This window comes from Eleutherodactylus coqui, chromosome 1 (assembly GCF_035609145.1).
Source record: "Eleutherodactylus coqui strain aEleCoq1 chromosome 1, aEleCoq1.hap1, whole genome shotgun sequence".
NCBI classification, from domain to species: Eukaryota; Metazoa; Chordata; class Amphibia; order Anura; family Eleutherodactylidae; genus Eleutherodactylus; species Eleutherodactylus coqui.
In genome coordinates this window covers 244,594,416-244,615,653 of record NC_089837.1, presented here as the reverse complement: position 1 = coordinate 244,615,653, position 21,238 = coordinate 244,594,416, and the positions used below count along the sequence as shown (strand labels likewise).

General features: G+C 40.6%; 1 protein-coding gene across 2 annotated transcripts in view; it reads right to left on the bottom strand.

The window, feature by feature from the left end:
* The window catches only part of ARMC2 (armadillo repeat containing 2), a 143,395-nt gene that overhangs the window by 55,610 nt on the left and 66,547 nt on the right, over positions 1-21,238 (bottom strand). For both annotated transcript variants that reach the window (XM_066607512.1, XM_066607503.1), the window contains exons 7-9: positions 18,317-18,415; positions 5,291-5,469; positions 555-657 (exon numbers count right to left, since the gene is read on the bottom strand). In XM_066607512.1, coding sequence (XP_066463609.1) covers positions 555-657; positions 5,291-5,469; positions 18,317-18,415 — 381 coding nt within the window. The remainder of the gene's footprint in view (positions 1-554; positions 658-5,290; positions 5,470-18,316; positions 18,416-21,238) is intronic.

Here is a 21,238-nt window from a genome sequence, read left to right as displayed (position 1 = left end):
CCATCTTGCAGGACAATTACGAAACATACGTTTCGTACTGGGAGTTGCTACATTAGAAGATGTTTATAGAGACAATATACTTTTCTCATTCATCCAATTACGTGAAATCAGGCACCGCAACTCCAAATACTTAGATATTTTCAATTGCGTTCCGCTTTAAATACCCAGTTCCACCCGGCGCAACTTGAGGCTCCTGGGCTCCAATGCAAAACCTGTAACAGGGCCCCCAACTATAATGATTTATGCATAGTACTGGGCTCCCTATATGGAGAAGAGAGGCCTTATGGGCCCCCTAAGGCTCCTGGGCCTGGGTGCAACCGCATCCCCTGCATCCTCTATAGTTACTGGGCCTATGCATAGCTTTAATCTTCTATCTCAAATGCTATATATGCCTTTGCTTCTAATCACGCAAAAGAGTGCATCCCAGTGTTACAATAAGCAGTGTGTTCACATATAAAATGTAACAAAAGATGTGTCATGCTATGTTAAACAATTGTTATGCTAGCATTTCTGTGGAAAATAGAGAAGAATAAAATAGGAATAAATGATCTCACCCATCATGTTATCACACTGGAAGAGGCAATCATTGTTCTCACTTCTGCTTATTTTAAATACAAGCTTGCAAATGTTTAAGAGGTTTTTGCCACTGACTCTCAGCTGGGCCAAAAGAAACAAAAAGTTAAATTCAGAATAAGCAAAAACATCAAACATTATCCGATGACTAATCAGCTCTCATTGCACTAACTGACCCTTTTACTAGACACTGAACATAACTTGTGATAGCTTTAAAACCAACACAATACAGTATGGGTACATTTTAGACTGATGAATAGCACGGCAAACTGCATTCAAGATCTGCATTAATAGATATTACCGGTATCAGCTATCACCGGTTGAAGCTGCCACTGTATGCATAATTCTGCAAGGGACATTTTTGCACTTACTTACTATTAAGGGCTACACAAACATATATGCACATACATAAATAGTGCCCCCGCCCCCACCCCCACCCAAAGTTTGCAGTCCCCAGTGATCAGCTGGTGTTCTTTGGTCTTCCTTCAAAGCACACCTGAAAATAGAGGTGTAACAGCGGAGTCTGTAAGAATGTGAAGACTATAGCTCAAAAGATCAAATTTTGATAAGATGTGCCACGGAAAAGTCTACTTGGCATTCATTTTAAAACTTTCCGAGGCAAGTGCAAGAAAGCTACAGCCTTTTTCACGCTTCCATTACAACAATATACTTTGTGTGTACGTTTTGCTGGTCACTAATCAAAGTAAACACTAAAGGCCCATTTACACCACCCGATGATCGCTAAAAAAAAAACCAAAAACAAAAAAAACGCTAAATCGGCGATCATTTTAGCGATAATCGCTGTAAATGTGCGCCCATCAGCAGCTTTTCGGGCACTGCTAGCTGATCATTAAATTCAAGCTAACGAAAAATCGTTGCTCACTCTTATTAGAAGTTCTCCATGGGGAGTGCTGATAGCATTGTTTCCCCGTGGAGAACAAAGGATCTGAGCGCAGATAATATCCTAGGGCTATAACAGTGTTCAGGGAAGGCTTCATTTGCACACTTGAAAGGTACTTAAGTAGCTACTTAAAGGGGTTGTCCGAAACGGGGTTTTTTTTTTTCAACCCCCCCCCCCCCCCCCCCCCGTTCGGCGCGAGACAACCCCGATGCAGGGACTTAAAAAAAAAAACAGCACAGCGCTTACCTGAATCCCTGCGCTCCGGTGACTTCTATACTTACCGGTGAAGATGGCCGCTGGGATCTTCTTCCTCCGTGGACCGCAGCTCTTCTGTGCGGTCCATTGCCGATTCCAGCCTCCTGATTGGCTGGAATCGGCACGTGACGGGGCGGAGCTACACGGAGCCGGCATCCTGCACGAGAGGCTCCATTGAAGAAAGCAGAAGACCCGGACTGCGCAAGCGCGGCTAATTTGGCCATCGGAGGCCGAAAATTAGTCGGCACCATGGAGACGAGGACGCCAGCAACGGAGCAGGTAAGTATAAAACTTTTGATAACTTCTGTATGGCTCATAATTAATGCACAATGTATATTACAAAGTGCATTAATATGGCCATACAGAAGTGTATAGACCCACTTGCTGCCGCGGGACAACCCCTTTAATAGTTTATGCAAAATGATTGCTCAAAGCTGTCACTCAAACTGTTGTTTGAGCGATTATCGGCCCGTGTAAACCAGCCTTAAAATGTTGGAACTACTGGTCACAGTTTTCACTATATTAGTAAATACAAACAGGGTATATGCTGCACAATATTAAAAAAGAATGAGAGGTTATTTTGAACTTCACTACTATTCAAGTGTAACTAAACTTTCAAAAACGTTTGCATGTCATAATGACACTGGAGTTTTAATGGTTGGGTAATTGGTGCTGAGTATAGATGAGCGAGTCTACTCACTAAAGGCAATTACTCGAGCGAGCATTGCGTTTGGCGAGTATCTCCCCCGCTCGAGACGGAAGGTTCGGGTGCCGGCAGCGGGCACGGAGCTGCGGGGGAGAGCGGGGCGGAACGGAGATCTCTCTCTCCCTCTCTCCCCCCCGCTCCCTCCTACTGACAGCCGCTACTCACCTGTCACCTGCGCCGGCCCCCGAACCTGCAGTCTCGAGCGGAGGAGATACTTGCTAAAGGCAATGCTCGCTCGAGTAATTGCCTTTAGTGAGTATACTCGCTCATCTCTAGTGCTGAGTATCCCACTGATCAGTAAAACGAACAGGCAAAGAGTTAATCTGAGCACTGTGCCTGATCAGTCCTTCTCGGTTCTCCTCTGAGTGGTGTTAAAAGTTTTTTTTCAAATGTTAAATTTAAAGGGTTTTTCATCTATTAAAATCGTAACTGTAAGATATTTAAAATTAGCCAATTCACTAAATAATAATCAGATACTGTGACAAATTGAGGGTTAGGCAGGTCTCAACACCGGATTTTGATTGCGGAATCCACAATGGTCACCCGCGCAGACAACTCACATCCATTAACAAGAATGGAGCATTGGCATGTCCACTCACATGAGTGAACCGTGATTCTGATTTTCGCTCACGGAAATAAAATCGTAGCATGCTCCATTCCTGAGCAAGTTCCGCATGGACGGCTTCCATTGAAGTCAATAAAAGCTACCCGACCCACAGCTCATCCACAATTGACAGTGTGGATGGGTCGCGGGTACCTGCGTCATTGTCCAGCAATGGCGTGGGAAACAAAGAAAAGATTTGAAAAAAAAAAAAAAACGGGCTGTACAAATCCAGACCATCCGCCATACAGATTGAAACACTTTTGCGTGTATGCTAGCCACAGTTGGAGCTGTATTCCGCTGCAGAGTCCCACATGTGGAATCCAACCTGTCTGTGTGGGACCGGCTTTAGCCAACTCACTGGATCGCAATCTCCCTAGTAAAGGTCCTTTTACATGCAACGATTATCGCTAAAACGGCCGAACAACTGAATGAATTAACAATTTTTTTGCATAAAATATAATTCCTTGAAATCATCTTTATTTCCCTTTATTAGCTAAAGTAAACTCAGTATGAGTTTTTTGCGCTTGTGGGCGTGTGTTTATGCGAGGGATTATCTGGCTGTGAGAATTTTAATCTGTGTGAAGAAATCCATTGTCTTCAGTGGGCATGGGTAAACAATGTACTACTTGTATTTGGATAGGTAAACACTCACCCCTCCCCTCACATCCTCCAATTGCTCAGAACACTGAACAATTCCCATTCAAATGGAACTAATTTTGAACTGCCTGACCACTATTTTTATGCCAGCTACAAAACAGCAATAAACGACAAGTGAACGAATAATGCACGACTGCCCACGTTTACATGTAATGATTATTGCGCAAATTTGTTTGTGTGAACAAATTGTGAGTCCTAATTGTTGCGTATAAATGGGCCTTAAGGTTGTTCGCAGATTAAGAAATTCACTTCAACACAATGCATTCTCTTTTCAGTCAGGCATCAATAGGTTTCTAGTCAGTCTTCATGCTAATCACAGTTAAACAGCAAAACTATACATGTGGAAAACAAAACCCTAAACCTGTCTAGCCACTGACTAAACATAATAGTCACTCTTTACTAGGTGTGCGGCCTACTACCTGCCACCTCAAACATACACATTGGTCCATACCATTCCTTAGCTCCTAAAGGCGGATTTCACCTGTTCCTTTTTCCAGGTTAAGAGCATTGGGGGAGTAAGTCACACCTTACTTAAAGAGGTTCTCTCAAGACTTAAAATTGCTTCACAACCACTTTGTCCTTTCTGGTTGCTGCTGTGACTGCAGCAGTTGCATTTCCAATCCAGCAGCAAACAAGGTGGCCAGAGTGGTTGTGAAGCAATTTAAAGTCACGGGAGAACCCCTTTAAAGAGCTCTATCATCTGGTTGCTAACTACTTCATTGACAGATCAGCTTTAACTTAATGATTTTGTGAAATGCCTTTATTATCTTGATAAAAATCAATGATCACTTATACATCCTTTTCATGTATGATACAAATGAAAACTTCATATTTACATAGATGTACATTAGTCGTTTGGCCCCTTATCTCTGAAACTTTGAAGGTGAATATAAGCCGAGAAATAAGAGGGTAGAGATGAAAAGAAAGGTGTGTGTGTGTTTGTGTGTGTGTGTGTGGGGGGGGGGGGGGGGGGCGGGGGGTAAAGATTGTAAAGGGAAGGAAGGAAAACAAATTAAATGTGGGGGAGGGGTGGGGTGTGGGAGTGAGACCCAGTTTCCAAAGATATTATGTAATTTAACGCCAAAAGATTTTTTAGCTTTTCATACATATAATAACTGCCCCAACTGATTAATGTCTCACCCATTCATCTTCTCCCTTCTACTCCTTATTATAGCACAAGGTTGTTGTATTTTATCCCACATCTCAAGAAAACTTTAACATTCCTAAAAGCATGAATCTTTTCAAACAGACAGTGCTTTGAGATCATCTGGGTAACATCAGTGATAGTAAGGATATGTTGCCTCCTCCAGCTTCTAGTTATAAATAATTTAACCGACAGGAGTATATGTGCCTTTAATTTTCTGATTTTACTTGTTATGCCTTCTATTTCTAGCAGTAAAGTTGCCATCTTCGGGGAAGGAAAAGGGGGGGCTTGTATCTATGAACCTCAGAATTTTTCATCTCACCCAGCATTCCCTGGGTGAGGCACAATAACCCACCCCCGGGTTGCCTGAATTATCCCTTCATGACATTTTATTGACATTACATTACCATATCACTGCAGTAGCTACATTGCTTGCATATTCATGCTTACCTCTAAAATTAATTTAGCCAAAGTAAGCCCAAGTTTATCTGAGCCAACATCAACCAACTTGTACAAAGTCTTCAAGATCTGAGACCGCCTTTTGCATCTCTTTTCCAACATGCTGCCATCATCCAATGTCTTCCACAACTTGGCACACAAGCTGCACAGGTCTTCAAGGTTTCCATCTACTGCAGGTGAAGGAGAACCACAGAACTCTGAATAAATGTAATTGTTGTTCGGGAAAGGAAAATGCAACTATTTGGCAGTCTAAGGATCCTTTTACATAGGATGACTCTCTCTCTCTCGTGTTTTCAGACAGGATAAGTAGTTTTTCAGTGAGTGGCGGGTGGCTGGAAATCTCTTCTAGCCACCCACCTCCATTCACTGTGAACAAGGAGTCTTTCGTAAATAAATAAATGACTACCTGTTTGTACTGAGCAAGAAGTCGTTCACTAGTTATTTCATGTCAGTGAGCTGAAACTAAGTGACTAATGAGCAATTTTTCACCCAGAACCCTGTTTTTACACTATTGCTTAAATTCTTCTTTGAGCTATTTTTTGGTCAATAGTTGGCCCATGAAAAAGGACCCTTACAAGTTTAAGATTTTGAAATATATTTTATATATAACCTGTAAGACATGTAAGATAAGATAAAAGGAGTCTTAAACTTAGGTTATTTGGTAATACGATTGTGACTGTCACATCATATGTCACAACGGCATATTTTTGTGAACAGTCAGAAAATGTAAATCAATATCTATTCATCCTTCCATAGCATCTTTAGTCTTAGGCTTATGCTACTACATGTGTAGTGAACAGCCAATAGCAGCTTGGAGCTAAACAAAAATTACATAAAAGGTCTGTTAATTTCCAAGATCACCAATAGTTCAATATTTATTTTATTAGCAAAACTGTAGCGTCTAAAACAAAAGCCTTGCTATCATTTACTCAACATCGGCCACTGGAGTTTTAAGTTACATATCTACAGGCATTATGCCAATTCTCTAATTACACCGCAATGTAATAAATAGAATAGGAAATTCCTAGAACTACAATAGGAACAGTACCCAAGCCAGAGGAGAACATTAGCAGAACATTAACAGAGGGTAATAAAACGCAAGGAACATTCACATTTCCTAGATCTGATAAGTTTCATTTCTGGTTAAAAACAAACTGAATTGGATTGATACAAATGAAGGCTGTATTTACCAGCAGACGTTTCATAATATGGCAACTTGTGTTACACATGAATGTCAATGTATACAGATCTCCATCTACCAGAAGATGCTCCACCACATGCCAACTTAGCATAACATCACTTGGGATATGAGGGAGTCAATGTGATGACCTGCTTTTTATTAACTCCTTAAGGACCATGCTGTTTTGTACCTTAAGGACCAGACACTTTTTAGGGATTTTACTAGAGATGAGCGAACGTACTCGTCCGAGCTTGATGCTCGGGCGAATATTAGGGTGTTCGGGATGTTCGTTATTCGTAACGAACACCACACGATGTTCGGATGTTCGGGTTACTTTAACTTTCTTCCCTGAGAAATCTTTTCTATGTGCGCTCAATGGGGCCGGCGGCAGCAGCGCCAACCCCATTGAGAACATATAGAAGACAAATCCTTCTTCTCTGCCACAGCTGTAACAGCTGTGACAGAGAAGAACGATGTTTGCCCATTGAATTCAATGGAACCGGCAATACAGCTGACTCCACTGAATGCAATGGGCTGCCGGCAATCGCGGGATGAATTGTCGGAAAGGGGTTAAATATATAAGCCCTTCCCTGCAATTCATCCAGAAATGTGTAAAAATAAAAAATATATATATATACTCACCTGGTGCCGGCAGACGGAGTTCAGCGCGGCAGGCTGCAGTTCTCCTGAACTGCTCTGAACAGCTGTGAGTAGTATTCAGCAGCCAGGGATTTAAAATCCCCGCCTGCTGAATAAGATGCCTCTGAATGGTCACAGCCTGACCAATCAGAGGCCAGCCCTCACTCACACCCATTCATGAATTCATGAATGGGTGAGTGAGGGCTGCCTCTGATTGGTCAGGCTGTGACCAATCAGAGGCATCTTATTCAGCAGGCGGGGATTTTAAATCCCCGGCTGCTGAATACTACTCACAGCTGTTCAGAGCAGTTCAGGAGAACTGCAGCCTGCCGCGCTGAACTCCGTCTGCCGGCACCAGGTGAGTATATATATATTTTTTATTTTTACACATTTCTGGATGAATTGCAGGGAAGGGCTTATATATTTAATCCCTTTCCGACAATTCATCCCGCGATCGCCAGCAGCCCAGTGCATTCAGTGGAGTCGGCTGTATTGACGGCTCCATTGAATTCAATGGGCTAACATCGTTCTTCTCTGCCACAGCTGTTACAGCTGTGGAAGAGGAGAACGATCGTTATGCTGACAGTGGGGGGGGGTCCTCACTCTTGCCGCTATTGTGGCTTAATAGTGGGACCTGTGAACTTGAGATGCAGCCCAACATGTAGCCCCTCGCCTGCCCTATCCGTTGCTGTGTCGTTCCCATCATTTTCTTGAATTGCCAAGATTTTCACACATGAAAACCTTAGCGAGCATCGGCGAAATACAAAAATGTTCCGGTCGCCCATTGACTTCAATGGGGTTCGTTATTTGAAACGAACACCCGAACATCGCGGGAAGTTCGTTTCGAATAACGCGAACCCGAACATTTTGGTGTTCGCTCATCTTTAGATTTTACCCATGTGGTGGTTTTACTGCCGTATTTTGTTTCCTTTAGCTATCAAAATAATTTTTGCTGGTTTTTTTTTTTTCCCGTGACACACAGGGCGATTTTTAAAATATCTTTTTCACGGACTTTTTTCCCGTTTTTTTAGTATTATTGGGGGTAAAATGCTAAAAAAATTATTTTTTCCAAATTTAGTTATTTTTTTATTTAGTATATTTATGCTAAAATAAAGTACGGGAACGGGTTCCTCTATTTGTTTCGGACGTTTTGATATATAATACGTATGGTTTTGGTTTACAGGGAGCAACGGGTTTGATTGGTGTCGGCTTTATGTTATTCTCTTTCTTATGTATATATTGTTGTTTTATTCAGGAATTTTGTTTTACTGATGTATGTATTTACATTTTTTTTTACTATCTATGTCCCCCATGACGTTATGTAAGACCTCTGAGGGACATTCACTTATTTTTTTAAAATTTTATTTGACAATTTCAAACTGTAGCTGGGGCATCCATAGGAACCCCAGCGGTCACATGACCCCCCCGGTTCCCAGAGTGAAAGTTACACTTTTACTTTTGAGTACACCGTGCTCATTGAGCACTGTGGACTCAGGAAGCCAAAAGGCAGAAAGGGTTAAAAAACCCTCCCGCCTTCTCCTCCGGGTGATTATCTGTCACTAACAGCTGATAACTCATTCGTGCCTCTGATTGCTTGCAGAGGCAAGAGGCTTAAAGCCCTGTCGTAATTTTAGTATCGGCGGGGTTTTGAGCCCATGACTAGCCGCTGTATATTTACTGTGCCTGGCCCTTAATGGGTTAAGGGTGCCATTACATGTGTGCCAGCCTAGCAATTAGCGCTATTACACAAGGTTTAATGGCCTGGGTGTGTGAGCTCTGGGACCCGGAGATGCCTCAAGGGATTGTCAAAGGGTGGACCTCCATAAAAAAAATCCATAATAAATCAAAGATGGTGGGAAACAGACTTTAAAGTTATAGATGGCGCAATATATGGCTTTCATATTCCACAGCATCCCAGAGGCCTGATCAGATTGCAGGCGTGTCCTAGGTGCTCCCAACCAAAATCCAACTTTTTGCACGGTATCCAGCATAGTCCTAAAATTAAAACGTTTTGGGAGAGGACTCGGGCGTTTGTGCAGGAAGTTGGAGGAATGTCTGTACATTTAAGGCCTCATGTCCACGGGGAAAATCAGGCCTGCACAGATTTCTGCTGCCGATGCACTATAATTGCCTTTTTTTTCATGCGGGAAATCAATTGAGCTATGAGCTCTGTGAACTCCCGCACGCGTGATCCGCACTTAAAGGAGCATGTCGCGTTTTTTTCACGCGCGTGAAATCCGCAAATAACTTAAAATACCATCTACGGCTATTTAATTACCTGAAAATGGTCAATGCTTTCCTATGGGATGCGGATTTGCTAATTATAGTTTCCCAGTGGACATGAGACCTAACACCACAAGTCTGTGTATTTCACTCTCCTAATAGAGCTAAACATTCTAATATGACACACACTATTCTTATAATGAGCAAAAGGTGTTTGTTGATAAACTGGCTACACTCCAACCCCCTTGCAGTATCAGATATACTGCAACAGTTAAAACACCTGAATAGAAAGACTGGAGATAGAAAGGTATGCAGAGTCTCAAGCATCAAATGTTTAAAAAAAAAAGTCAGGTCTTTATAGGGAAGTTTTGAGACTCAATTGAGATCACTGGATGTATGCGGCCGTTTAGCAACACAACCTGGTACTATATGCAAACTGACGAAAAATACATTGGAGAGACTAAAAGTAACATAAATTAACAATCTTTGACCATACAGGAGACAGTGTGTCCAAGGTACAACTATAGCTCTGGATTCCGAATCCATGTAGCCCTAACTTAAACTAAACTATATAATGAAGAATCAAGGAAGACACATAATGATACATTAGTAATTTCCACCTTTATTTCATTTCACTGAATTTTTTTCTTTTTCTTTGTTTTTCAGTTTAGATTTTGTTAAGTTCTAGTCTTTAACATATGTATACATACATTTATAAGCAATAACTGGTAAATACTGTGTCTGTATAGCATAACACTTACTTCTCTATGCACTACTACTGACAATATGTATAATAATTTTATCATATGTATGAATATTCCTAACAGGTAGTGAGAACAATACGTGAATATTATTTGTTTTTGAAAAATTTGGAACTTTCCAGTGTATCAGTATATGTGAGACACAAATAACATTTGTGAATGTATGCAAACTGTAATGTACGACACTGCTGAGATAGTCTGTTTTGACATTATAAAAATGGCAATTAAAAAAAAAAAAAAAAAAAGTTTAAAAAAAAACTAAAGTTTAATGCCCATCATGTAATAGCGCCCTAATTTAAATTAAAAGGGAACTGCCTTGTAAATAGGGTAAGCATAATATTTATAGGCAACAGGCAGATCTTTAAGGTTTCTGATAACATTCTCCAAGCCCAGTATTCCACAGGAGTTGACATGTATCTTCCCTGTTGTAGTTTGGCTGCAGCGGTTATTTATTGCAGACAATATGTTACACTATTGTGGAAAAGATTTTAAAAAATCTTGCTCACACACTAAAGTTAAAGAAAAATGTTTAATACATTATAGCATACGACTCAAATTTTTTTCTGACGTGATAGTGGTGCATGTGGTACACTAATTGTGTGGCATTGGTAATATTTTGGCTTATTTTTATGTATTTCGTAATTAACATCTTTACATCTCTATATATACAAAGTTTACTGTAGTGCTAATGACACTGTTAAAAATGTGATTTCCTTTTAATACTTGATGCTGTACTTGTCTTGAGGTATGAGAAGTTGAAGTTATAGGTCTCTTGTAAAAAGCACTTCCTTTTGACTATACTTCCTTCCCACGCTCTTCTAGCAGAAGGTTCAACTTCTCATAAACACAATAATGAAATGTGTTTTTTCACATTTTCAAAACACCCGAAAATGGCTTTAGTAGAGTTCATTTAATGAATCTCATATAGTATATAACCGTATATGTAAATGTAAAAACATTTTAACATCTTCCTTTAGCAGCATTAGTACTAGAAGTTACAATCATAGTTTAGAAGTAACGCTAACTCCTGAAGATCTCATGTCCTGTTTTTATTTCTCTCAAGTTGTGTTGGCATAAGGATATTTTGTGTATCCACACCTATGTGCATACAGTACCTACACACATATCATCACTACTTGACAAAATAGCAAGTTAACACTGATATGTATCACAGTTGTAGGCTTGTGTCTTAACCTAAATGGATGAGAATTTAAGCAACAAACTATTCATTTTCACCTTATATTACAAGTGGAACTTCTCATTAAGGGTAACAGGTTTCCTGATGCTAAATGATTGGTAAAAACAGACATTAAGGGTGCAGAATACTTTAGAGCCAGTGTAACCTCTCCCTCAGCATACCTCAAATAAAAATAGGAGAGCAAATCTCCCTATTTATGCAGTGATTTAGATGCAGTCAGTAAATCACTGAATTTACCCATTAACCCTTTCCAATCCACTGTCTGACGTCTGAAGACATTATGATTTAAAGCTGTACAGCTCTGATGTTGGAAGACATCCAGTAGGGTTCTCTTACTGTATATTGCCAGCCTCTCTTCTGTCAGAGCCTATCCAACGTGTCCCCTCATGCAGTACTGGCTTTAGCCAGCAGATACCGCTATTGTATAACAGCAGAAAAAGAGTAAGCACCCTAGGAAAACCAGGATACAAATTGGATTGGAAAGGGTTAAAGAATTTATCTCCATATTTGTGCGGACCCATTTGAGGGCAACAAACTACCATATTGACAGAAAACCAGAGTGCAGCAGGGGTCATTTACTGTATTTGTTAGTTGCCGTGCTTTTCATAAAATCAGTTAGGCCGCCTGTCCACGACCGAGACGGAATATCGCTAGCGATACTCCGCTGCGGGGGAGGAGGGTGGAGCACTGTAAGATCTCCGCGATGAGAATATGTAATTGATAGGCTCACCACGGCACGATTTTAATCACGAGAGTGGAGAATCGCTATCCTATGAAAAGCGTGTCATGCGAGCTCCGTGAGCGATTTATCGCCACGGATCTCGCCCATAGACAACCAGCCTTACTCAGTGCTACAGCGTGATCCACGGCATGTAGTCCAATCTATAGGGTGTTGTGTGGTTCGCAATATTCATGAGCTGTGGCTTCCCCTGCTGCTGGTTGACAGAATTTTTTCTATATACAGTATAGGAAGAATGCGGTCATAATGCAACAGGGATGGAGGCAGATACAGCTCATGAGTATCCAGGACTACATGTTGCACCATAGAAACTTTAATTGTATGAAAATTATGGCATGTAACAAATTAATTGACCCAACGCTGGGATCCCAGGTTCTCAGAAAGGTCAGTATATATATTCCCTTTCAAAAGTTTGTGAGATTGTGCTGACATAACTAGAAAGCCTATGCATATGGCTATGTTACCATTTCACTTTGTAAAGTGCATAATAGGGCTCACATTTAATTGCTTGTACTTTATGCCTCCGATTTCCTATATACCGCTGCCCATACTGCATGGAGCATAGCATAACTTTTTTTTACGAATCTGACAGAAAAATACTGGGACATACTCGATCACATGCCATACATAACACAATTATTTTCCCCTAAAGACATTTTGGTACAGACGAGGCTTGGATGCTTTCCTCCATCCCTACTTTCTGCTTTGCCCCCTTACTGACTATCTCTAACAATAGACTGCTATTACAGTCTGCTATCAGAAGAGGGCGTGAGACAGCAGAGGGACCAGAGACAGCGGGACTGCCCATCTGGTGAACAATCCTTACTAGTCATAGGAGATCTTTATAAGTTAGTATTACTGCATAGGACATTACTTGTATGTATGGCACATGGTGTTTGTACAGTATATACACATAGTATAAGGCAGCATTATTTAGGTGGTACATTGATAAATTATAATTCATGTGTATAGTATATATGAAATAATTATTCACAAGTGCAGTATATAGCATCATTCATTTATAGTGTACATAAAACCGCATTGTGTACAGTACATACATTATTCATGTGTACAGTATACAGTTGCAAGAAAAAAATAAGTGAACCCTTTGGCATCACCTGGATTTTTGCTTTTGATTATTCAAAATGTGTTCCGATTGCCTTGGTCTATAATCTGGATTTAAATAACAATCAAAACTAATAACAGACAGCTACACTATTCAGGTCTTTTATCAAGCACATCGAGGAGACATTATACAGTGTAGAGTGAAAAAGTAAGTGATCCTCTCTGTAAATTAGTCCCCCTGTCCACGGGCGTTGCGGTATCCCGTGTCAGATCTCCACCGCGGGAGACGCCGCCCGGGAGCAGGAGCTGGCACATTGTTCTCCGCAGGTCAGCCTATCTGAGAGATAGGCTGGCCTCGGAGAATCGGGGCAATTCGCAACTATGAAAAGCTTCAGCCTGCGTGATTCGCCGGCAAATTCACGGTCGTGGACAGTGGGCCTAAAGGAGATGAGATTGGAAGTGTGAATCTCACAGGTGCTTTGCACTTTAAATAAAGGCACACAAAACCTGGTTAGTAACAAATCTGTTCTTCTAAAGAAAGACTGGTTAGTGTAAACCACGTCCCGATGCTTTTAGGAGACATTTTATAGAAACACATACAGCTGTAAAAAGATACAAATGCATTGCTAAAGACCTCTTCAAACGAAGAAAATTCAAGACTGTTACTATTCCCTTTACAAGTAGGCACTTGTAAAATAAACATTGAACACTAACAGCAAAACCACATCCCAAATGTAAATCACGTAGGGGGAAATATCATGAGTGATAAAGTAAACTCTCTACCAAATGTCACCAGTCTAAGCCAGGAAGAAGTGCAGGACCACCTCAAACAAAATAAGAAAATAGGCTGAACCAGATGTCTTTTTTGGTCTAACATACTATGTTACGATGTATCAAAACATTTTGCAGGAAAACGTAAATCCAGCAGTCCATAACCTCAAGGTAAAGAGATTTTGGTTGGTGCAATTAAACAGTGAGGCAAAGCACAACAGTCAACCAAACAATGTTTAAAAAAGGTGAAGATTTGTGCTTTCAAATAGCTGATTATATGGTATGACCTGAAAACAGCTATGCATGCAAGGCATCCCAGAAATATTGATGAAACAAAACAAAATTTGCAGGGAAGAATAATCCAAAATTCCTCTTCAACATTTGTGCAAATATTATTTGCAGCTATAGAAAACGTTTGATGAAAGTGATTGCTGCTAAAGGGGGATCTAAAGGTTATTAAATTTCCAGGGTTCACTTACTTTTTCTCCCCTGTAATGTGTAGGTTTACACAATATGATCAATAGAAGACATGAATGGTGCAACTATTTATGTATTAGTTTAGTTAAATTGTGTTTGTATATAATACACTATCAATTAGGCCATATTTTATTAGTAATCAATGCAGAAATCTGAAAATTCCAATGGTTTCACTTACTTTTTCTTGAAATTGCAAAGAACTAGCAAGGTGTGTGCAGTATATAAGTATTGTTTATGTGCACATTGTATAGTGGCATTATTTATGTCTACAGTATAGAAGTATTATTCATGTTAACAGTATAGATCTGCATCATATACAGAATATATGATAGTATTAGTAATGTTGTGATCTAAAGAATATGATAAATTTGGATAATAAGGATTTCTAAAATATAAATTGATCTATCCCAATAATAAAACTTCTATCAAACTAATTTTCCTACCTAAAATATACAGACTTCACTAACATAAATTAGAAAGACTTGTGTTATTTAGGGAGTATATAGTGTGTTTTTATTTCTTTCACATATAGTCCTAATATTTCCACAATAGTTTTCCAGTATATCTGCATTCTCTTCCTACTGCCCTTCTTCTATGTTGCTCAAGCATTTTTAGCTGGTATTTAGACAGTACCTACAGTATATGAGAGCTGTGACTGGGACATCAAGTTCATCACATACTGCTCCCATTGAGAATTTCAGTGGGATATATTGGATCACCATATAAGAAAGGCGTTTAACCCGTTTAGGACCAGCCACAGTAAATTGCAATCAGTCAGAGGCAGGAACGGGTTATCAGCTGTTAGTGACAGCTGATAACCCGGAGCAGAAGGCAGGAGGGGCTTTTAACCCTTCCTGCCTTCTGCTTCCCCGATATACATTGCTCAATGAGCACTGTATGGGGAAAGTGAAAGTAAGATGTTCTTTCACTACGGGAGCCTCGGGGGGTCATGTGACCTCCTGGGATTCCCTGCTACTGCAGAGCTGGAGGGTCAGACTAGACCCTGGCAGCTCTGCAGGTGACTAATGTCACCACAAGGATTGCTTTCCCCTGTAACTAGGGCTCCTATGGACGCCCCAGCTACAGTGGGAAAGTGTCAAATAAAGGGGGGAAAAAAATGTAAATGTCACCCAGAGGTCTTATATGACGTTATGGAGGACATAGATAGTAAAAAAAAAAAACACAATTACATACATAAGTAAAAAAAACAAACAGAATAAAACAACAATACATACAAAAGAAAGAGAATAACACAAAGCAAACGCCAACAAAAACCGTTGCCGTATGCACCCTATAAACCAAAACCATACATACTATATATCAAAACGCCTGAAACAAATAGAGGAACCTATTCCCATACTTTATTTTAGTGTTAAAGGGGTTGTCCCGCGAAAGCAAGTGGAGTTATACACTTCTGTATGGCCATATTAATGCACTTTGTAATGTACATTGTGCATTAATTATGAGCCATACAGAAGTTATCAGAAATTATTCACTTACCTGTTCCGTTGCTAGCGTCCTCGTCTCCATGGTGCCGTCTAATTTTCAGCGTCTAATCGCCGGATTAGACGCGCTTGCGCAGTCCGGTCTTCTTCTTTTCTGAATGGGGCCGCTCGTGCCGGAGAGCGGCTCCGTGTAGCTCCGCCCCGTCACGTGCCGATTCCAGCCAATCAGGAGGCTGGAATCGGCAATGGACCGCACAGAAGCCCTGCGGTCCACCGAGGGAGAAGATCCCGGCGGCCATCTTCACCAGGTAAGTAAGAAGTCACCGGAGCGCGGGGATTCAGGTAAGCGCTGTGCGGTTTTTTTTTTTAAGTCCCTGCATCGGGTTTGTCTCGCGCCGAACGGGGGGGCTGTTGGAAAAAAAAAAAAACCCGTTTCGGCGCGGGACAACCCCTTTAATATAAAAATAATTTTAAAAAAATTACAAATGTTAAAAAGTTTTTTTTAGCTTTTTACCTCAATAAAACTAAAAAACGGAAAAAAAAAGGCAGTGAAAAAGATATAAAAAACATAGTCCTATATGTCACGGGGAAAAAAAATGCAGCAAAAATAATTTTGGTAGCTAAATGAAAAAAAAAAAATAGAGCAGTAAAACCGTCACATGGGTAAAATCCCTAAAAAGTGTCTTGTCCTTAAGGTACAAAACAGCTTGGTCCTTAAGGGGTTAAAGGTGTATTTACATGGGGTAGTTGACATGCAGTTAAAAACCACAAACCAAAGTCTGACTCTGGACAGCATGCACAGGCAAGACCTAGGGATGTGTGCATTAAAATGCCTGGTCTGAATTTAAACCGTATCTACCTTTTCAGACAATTTATACTCATCTAATAGCCAGTGTGTGTCTCATCAATTTTGTAATATAATTTCATAAACATTTTTTTGTTTTACCGCTGAAAATCAAGGCTCAAGTGCACCCCTCTGCAAACCACTGCTCGTTGTTAGGCATTTAGTTTCCCTAGCAACTAAGACCTTTAAAGGGGTTGTCCCGCGCCGAAACGGGTTGTTTTTTTTTTTTAACTCCCCCCCCCCCCCGTTCGGCGCGAGACAACCCCGATGCAGGGGTTAAAAAAACAACCCGCTCAGCGCTTACCTGAATCCCGGCGGTCCGGCGTCTTCATACTTACCTGCTGAAAATGGCCGCCGGGGTCTGCTCCCTCCGTGGACCGCAGCTCTTCTGTGCGGTCCATTGCCGATTCCAGCCTCCTGATTGGCTGGAATCGGCACGTGACGGGGCGGAGCTACACGGAGCCGGCATTCTGCACGAGCGGCTCCATTGAAGAGAGCAGAAGACCCGGACTGCGCAAGCGCGGCTAATTTGGCCATCGGAGGGCGAAAATTAGTCGGCTCCATGGGAACGAGGACGCTAGCAACGGAGCAGGTAAGTATAAAACTTTTTATAACTTCTGTATGGCTCATAATTAATGCACAATGTACATTACAAAGTGCATTAATATGGCCATACAGAAGTGTATAGACCCACTTGCTGCCGCGGGACAACCCCTTTAAGTTGTTTTTATGCTGTGGGTGAGGAGCTGCCTTCACAAGATCTGCTTCCCTGCATCCACCTCTCTCAGATCTGCAGTTAGGATTTGCTAAAGCCCTGCCTCTCTTGTTTTATTTACCTAACCTGCTATGTGAAGTTCCTTTCATGTTGTAGGCATTATATGTCTCTCCAGTTTGCTGTGAGCAAAGCAGTATAGGGCTGGCTGCACACGAGCATATTTGGATTGTGGAATCCGGAGTAGGTGGCCACCTCCGGGTTCTGCGGCAAATACTGCCCGTAGCATGCAGTAGCGTTTTTTCCTGCACACAAGCAAAAACCAATTGTGATTTTCTGCTTCCGTAAGAAAAATCGTAGCATGCTCTATTTTTGAGCAGATTCCGCTCGGACGACTCCTACTGAACTTAATGTAAGCCGATTAACTTTGCGGAAAGGTCGCAGATTCCACATCATCGCCTAGCGACGGCATGGGGAAAATCTGTACTGCACATGTCCAACGGCTCGACGTGCGGTCTATCGGCAGAACAGAAAGAAGAAAACTATAGGTACGTGGGGGTCACCGGCTAGGCACAAGTTCGGATTCCACTGTGGGATCCTGCATCTGAAATCCGACCCAGTCGTGTACAGTTGGCCTAATTATTATTAAATTGATGTTTATTAGCTGCTTTACTAAGGCTTGTGTGCTTACATGGTCACGGTATATATAGAAATCCTACATGTAAAACATGTATCACTTCTTTGTAACAAAAAATAGAGCATAGGAGAGCGAACAAAAATGGTAAGAGGTTTAATTTTCATTTTAATACATCAAAAAGAGAAGAGCAAACATAAAAAAAAAAGAATAAAAAGAATCATCCGCTATAGTTGTTCCAAGGTAAACAGTTTCTCAAATACAAACTACTGGTCGAAGGTTAAAATATATGCTGTGTATTGAAAAGGCATAAAAAGAATCCTCCTTACCTTGGTGTGCTGCCTCCAAAGCCTGTAGAATTGGTAAAATGTTTTCATTCCAGTAATGTCTCTCCCATTCAGTTTCTGATTCATTCACTGTTAATTCATCTTTTGCGTTCAAAAGAAAAAAAGTGAAAGAGAGGCAAGGATTAAAGTCAGGCATACTAAAAAAAACTATAAAAATAACTACAAATATTTTATTTAAATTTATGTTTTTACTATAACATTCCACTGCACACGTTGCAGTTTTTCTGCACCAGAGGCAGGTGTAGAGCCTACAGAGAGGATGAGAATTATTGTGCAATTGAAAGTTTTAAGAAGGTATGTTCTTCCTGCACCCTGGCACATTGATGGTGCACCTCCGAAGTAGTGCCTAAACCCTTACTACTGGGAGACGGTGACATCCCTCAGTTATGCAGTTTTATTCTTAAGATACTACAATCAATGCCAACAGTAAAGTTATCAATGGAGGCAGTCCATGCGGATTCCACGGTAAAATAGAGCATACTACCATTCTTATTCCGCTCGTGGAGTACGCAATTCATACCAGCGAGTTCGAATAAAAATTCAAAAATGCATGCCTTTCAATATCCACGCGGATGCCAATTGCGGGATCCACAATTCAAATCTGTTTGTGTGAGACTGGCCTAAACTTTTTTTAAATAGCGTGGCGCCCCATTCCAGGACCATACTAATTTTATTTTTCCGTGGCTCTCAATGAGATCACAAGGGTTGGAAAAATTCACACCAAAACCCACACTATTGGTACAGATTCTAGTGTGAACCTAACACAAAACATTTTTTTTACTGCAATGTTTTTTTTCCTAATTGAAAAGAAAAATGAATTTAAAGTGATCTAACGAAAATATGCATATTTGTCATTACTGTAATTGTAACGCTCTGTACAATAAATACTGTACGCTGTAGGAAGACAAAAATCTTGCTTTTTTTTACTATTAGTATTGTACAATGAATGATGCTACTCTGCCACAGGTTAAGTAATCACCTACATAGCGAAGCACAGGTCCAAGCTTGGCATACTTCTTTTATTTTGCCCTGTGCCTTAAATGTGCACCATAATAAATAGGTTTACTTAATTATAGTCCATTACAAATTGTATGTAAACTCTTTCAATACAAAAATCTGAATTTTCCATTGTAATACTAGGACTACATATCCCTTTAGAGCCGCAGATGGGATTTATAGTACTTTTGATGGCAAGAGTAGTGCAGGAAGTAGTACTATTCTTGCCATCACAATTACAGCAACAACCTCCAGAACCCAAAACAAAAAAAAACAAACAAAATCTGTTGCAGTGCCAATGCTTCCATTATGATGCCATAGTGACACAGCATAGTGCATACAATAAAAGTAACTGCACGGTAACAAAATAGCTTGTTTTACTGTCTTTGCATAAGGTCTTTAAAACACAAAATCATTAACATAACAGGCAAAAAAAAAGGAGGTTTATAAGATTATACTAGATTATGATGGGTTAAAACGAAGTGCAACAACACAGAACATAATGTATGGAGTTTTGGGCATTGAATGCCCACCAACTTTAATTGAGGCTGCATATAGTTAATATTTAATGCAATTCTAGGTTTTGTTTTTTTACAAAACCAAGTCACCACTTTTTTCCTCTTCACACTATGTCAATAGCCTTGAGAAGTGGTTTTATATATATATCACTTTGGGTTTCAGATAATGAACAGGAAACTTGAAAAAAAAAAAAAGGATCTAAGAACTGAAGATTGCCGAGTTATTGCGGTCTCCGTGCTGTACTCACAACACACAGAACTCTACTGGTCACAAAACACAACCCAGTCTACAGCGATTGGCTTCTGTTTATAGCACAGATACTCAGGAGCCTTAGCAACACTGCAGCAGTGTATAGGCTCTCCCACATATACTTAAGTCATACATTCTTCTTAAAGGTTTCCTCAAAGTACTCTGCACAAGAGAAAGAAAGAATCTGACAAACAAATCTAAAAGCCTGTTGAGATAGAATTGTAGTATATGGAAAAATGGCAAATGACCCGTAGTCTCACAATCTGTCAATTACTGGGAAAAAACCCACTTCATGGTAAATAAACCAATTTATAAATAATAACATGATAGGCATAGAATTACAGTACATACAATGGGTTGTAGAAGCAAGCTGAACAAACATTAAACTGCAACCGAGCAGGAAACTGCACACAGACTGAAAGATGCCTGACTCCATGACAGAAAAAGCTCACAACTGCCAGATTATATTCTGAAAGAATTAGGTTTTACAATAACTTAGACTCTTTAGATTCTAGTTTTTGACCAGTTTTTTTTCTCTATACACTTTTTGGAAACATTATCTTCCAAAAATGTCTATTCTTGCCATTTAACCTGTTCCTGTACAGTACTTCTATCGGGAATGCATTCTGCTTCTCTTCAACTTTCTTTTGTGCATTTTAAAAAAATGTAGAAAAACATGCTACAAGGGTTTCATTTATTAAAACTGACTAAAGGCTCTGGTGCTCTCAGCAACTAATTAGAGCCCAGAGTACTGTAAGTACTGAAAGCTGAGATCTGATTGGTTATATAATAATCCAAGAGGGAAAATACTAAATGTGTCACTGAGGTCGCTAGTTTCTGCGATATAAATCCTGGAAAAGTTGTATATCTGTTGTTCTTAGCCGTCTAGTTGTTCAAGACCATCAATGACCCTCCAGTAGAGATGAGTGAACGTACTCGGTAAGGCCGATTTCGCAATCGAGCACCGCGATTTTCGAGTACTTCACTACTCGGGTGAAAAGATTCGGGGGTCGCCAGGGGGCGGGGCGTGGCGTGGTGGAGCGGGAGGTAGCAGCGCGGAACAGGGGGGAGCTCTCTCTCCCTCTCCCCCTCCACTCCCCTCTGCAACCCCCCGCACATCCACGGCGCCCCCCGAATCTT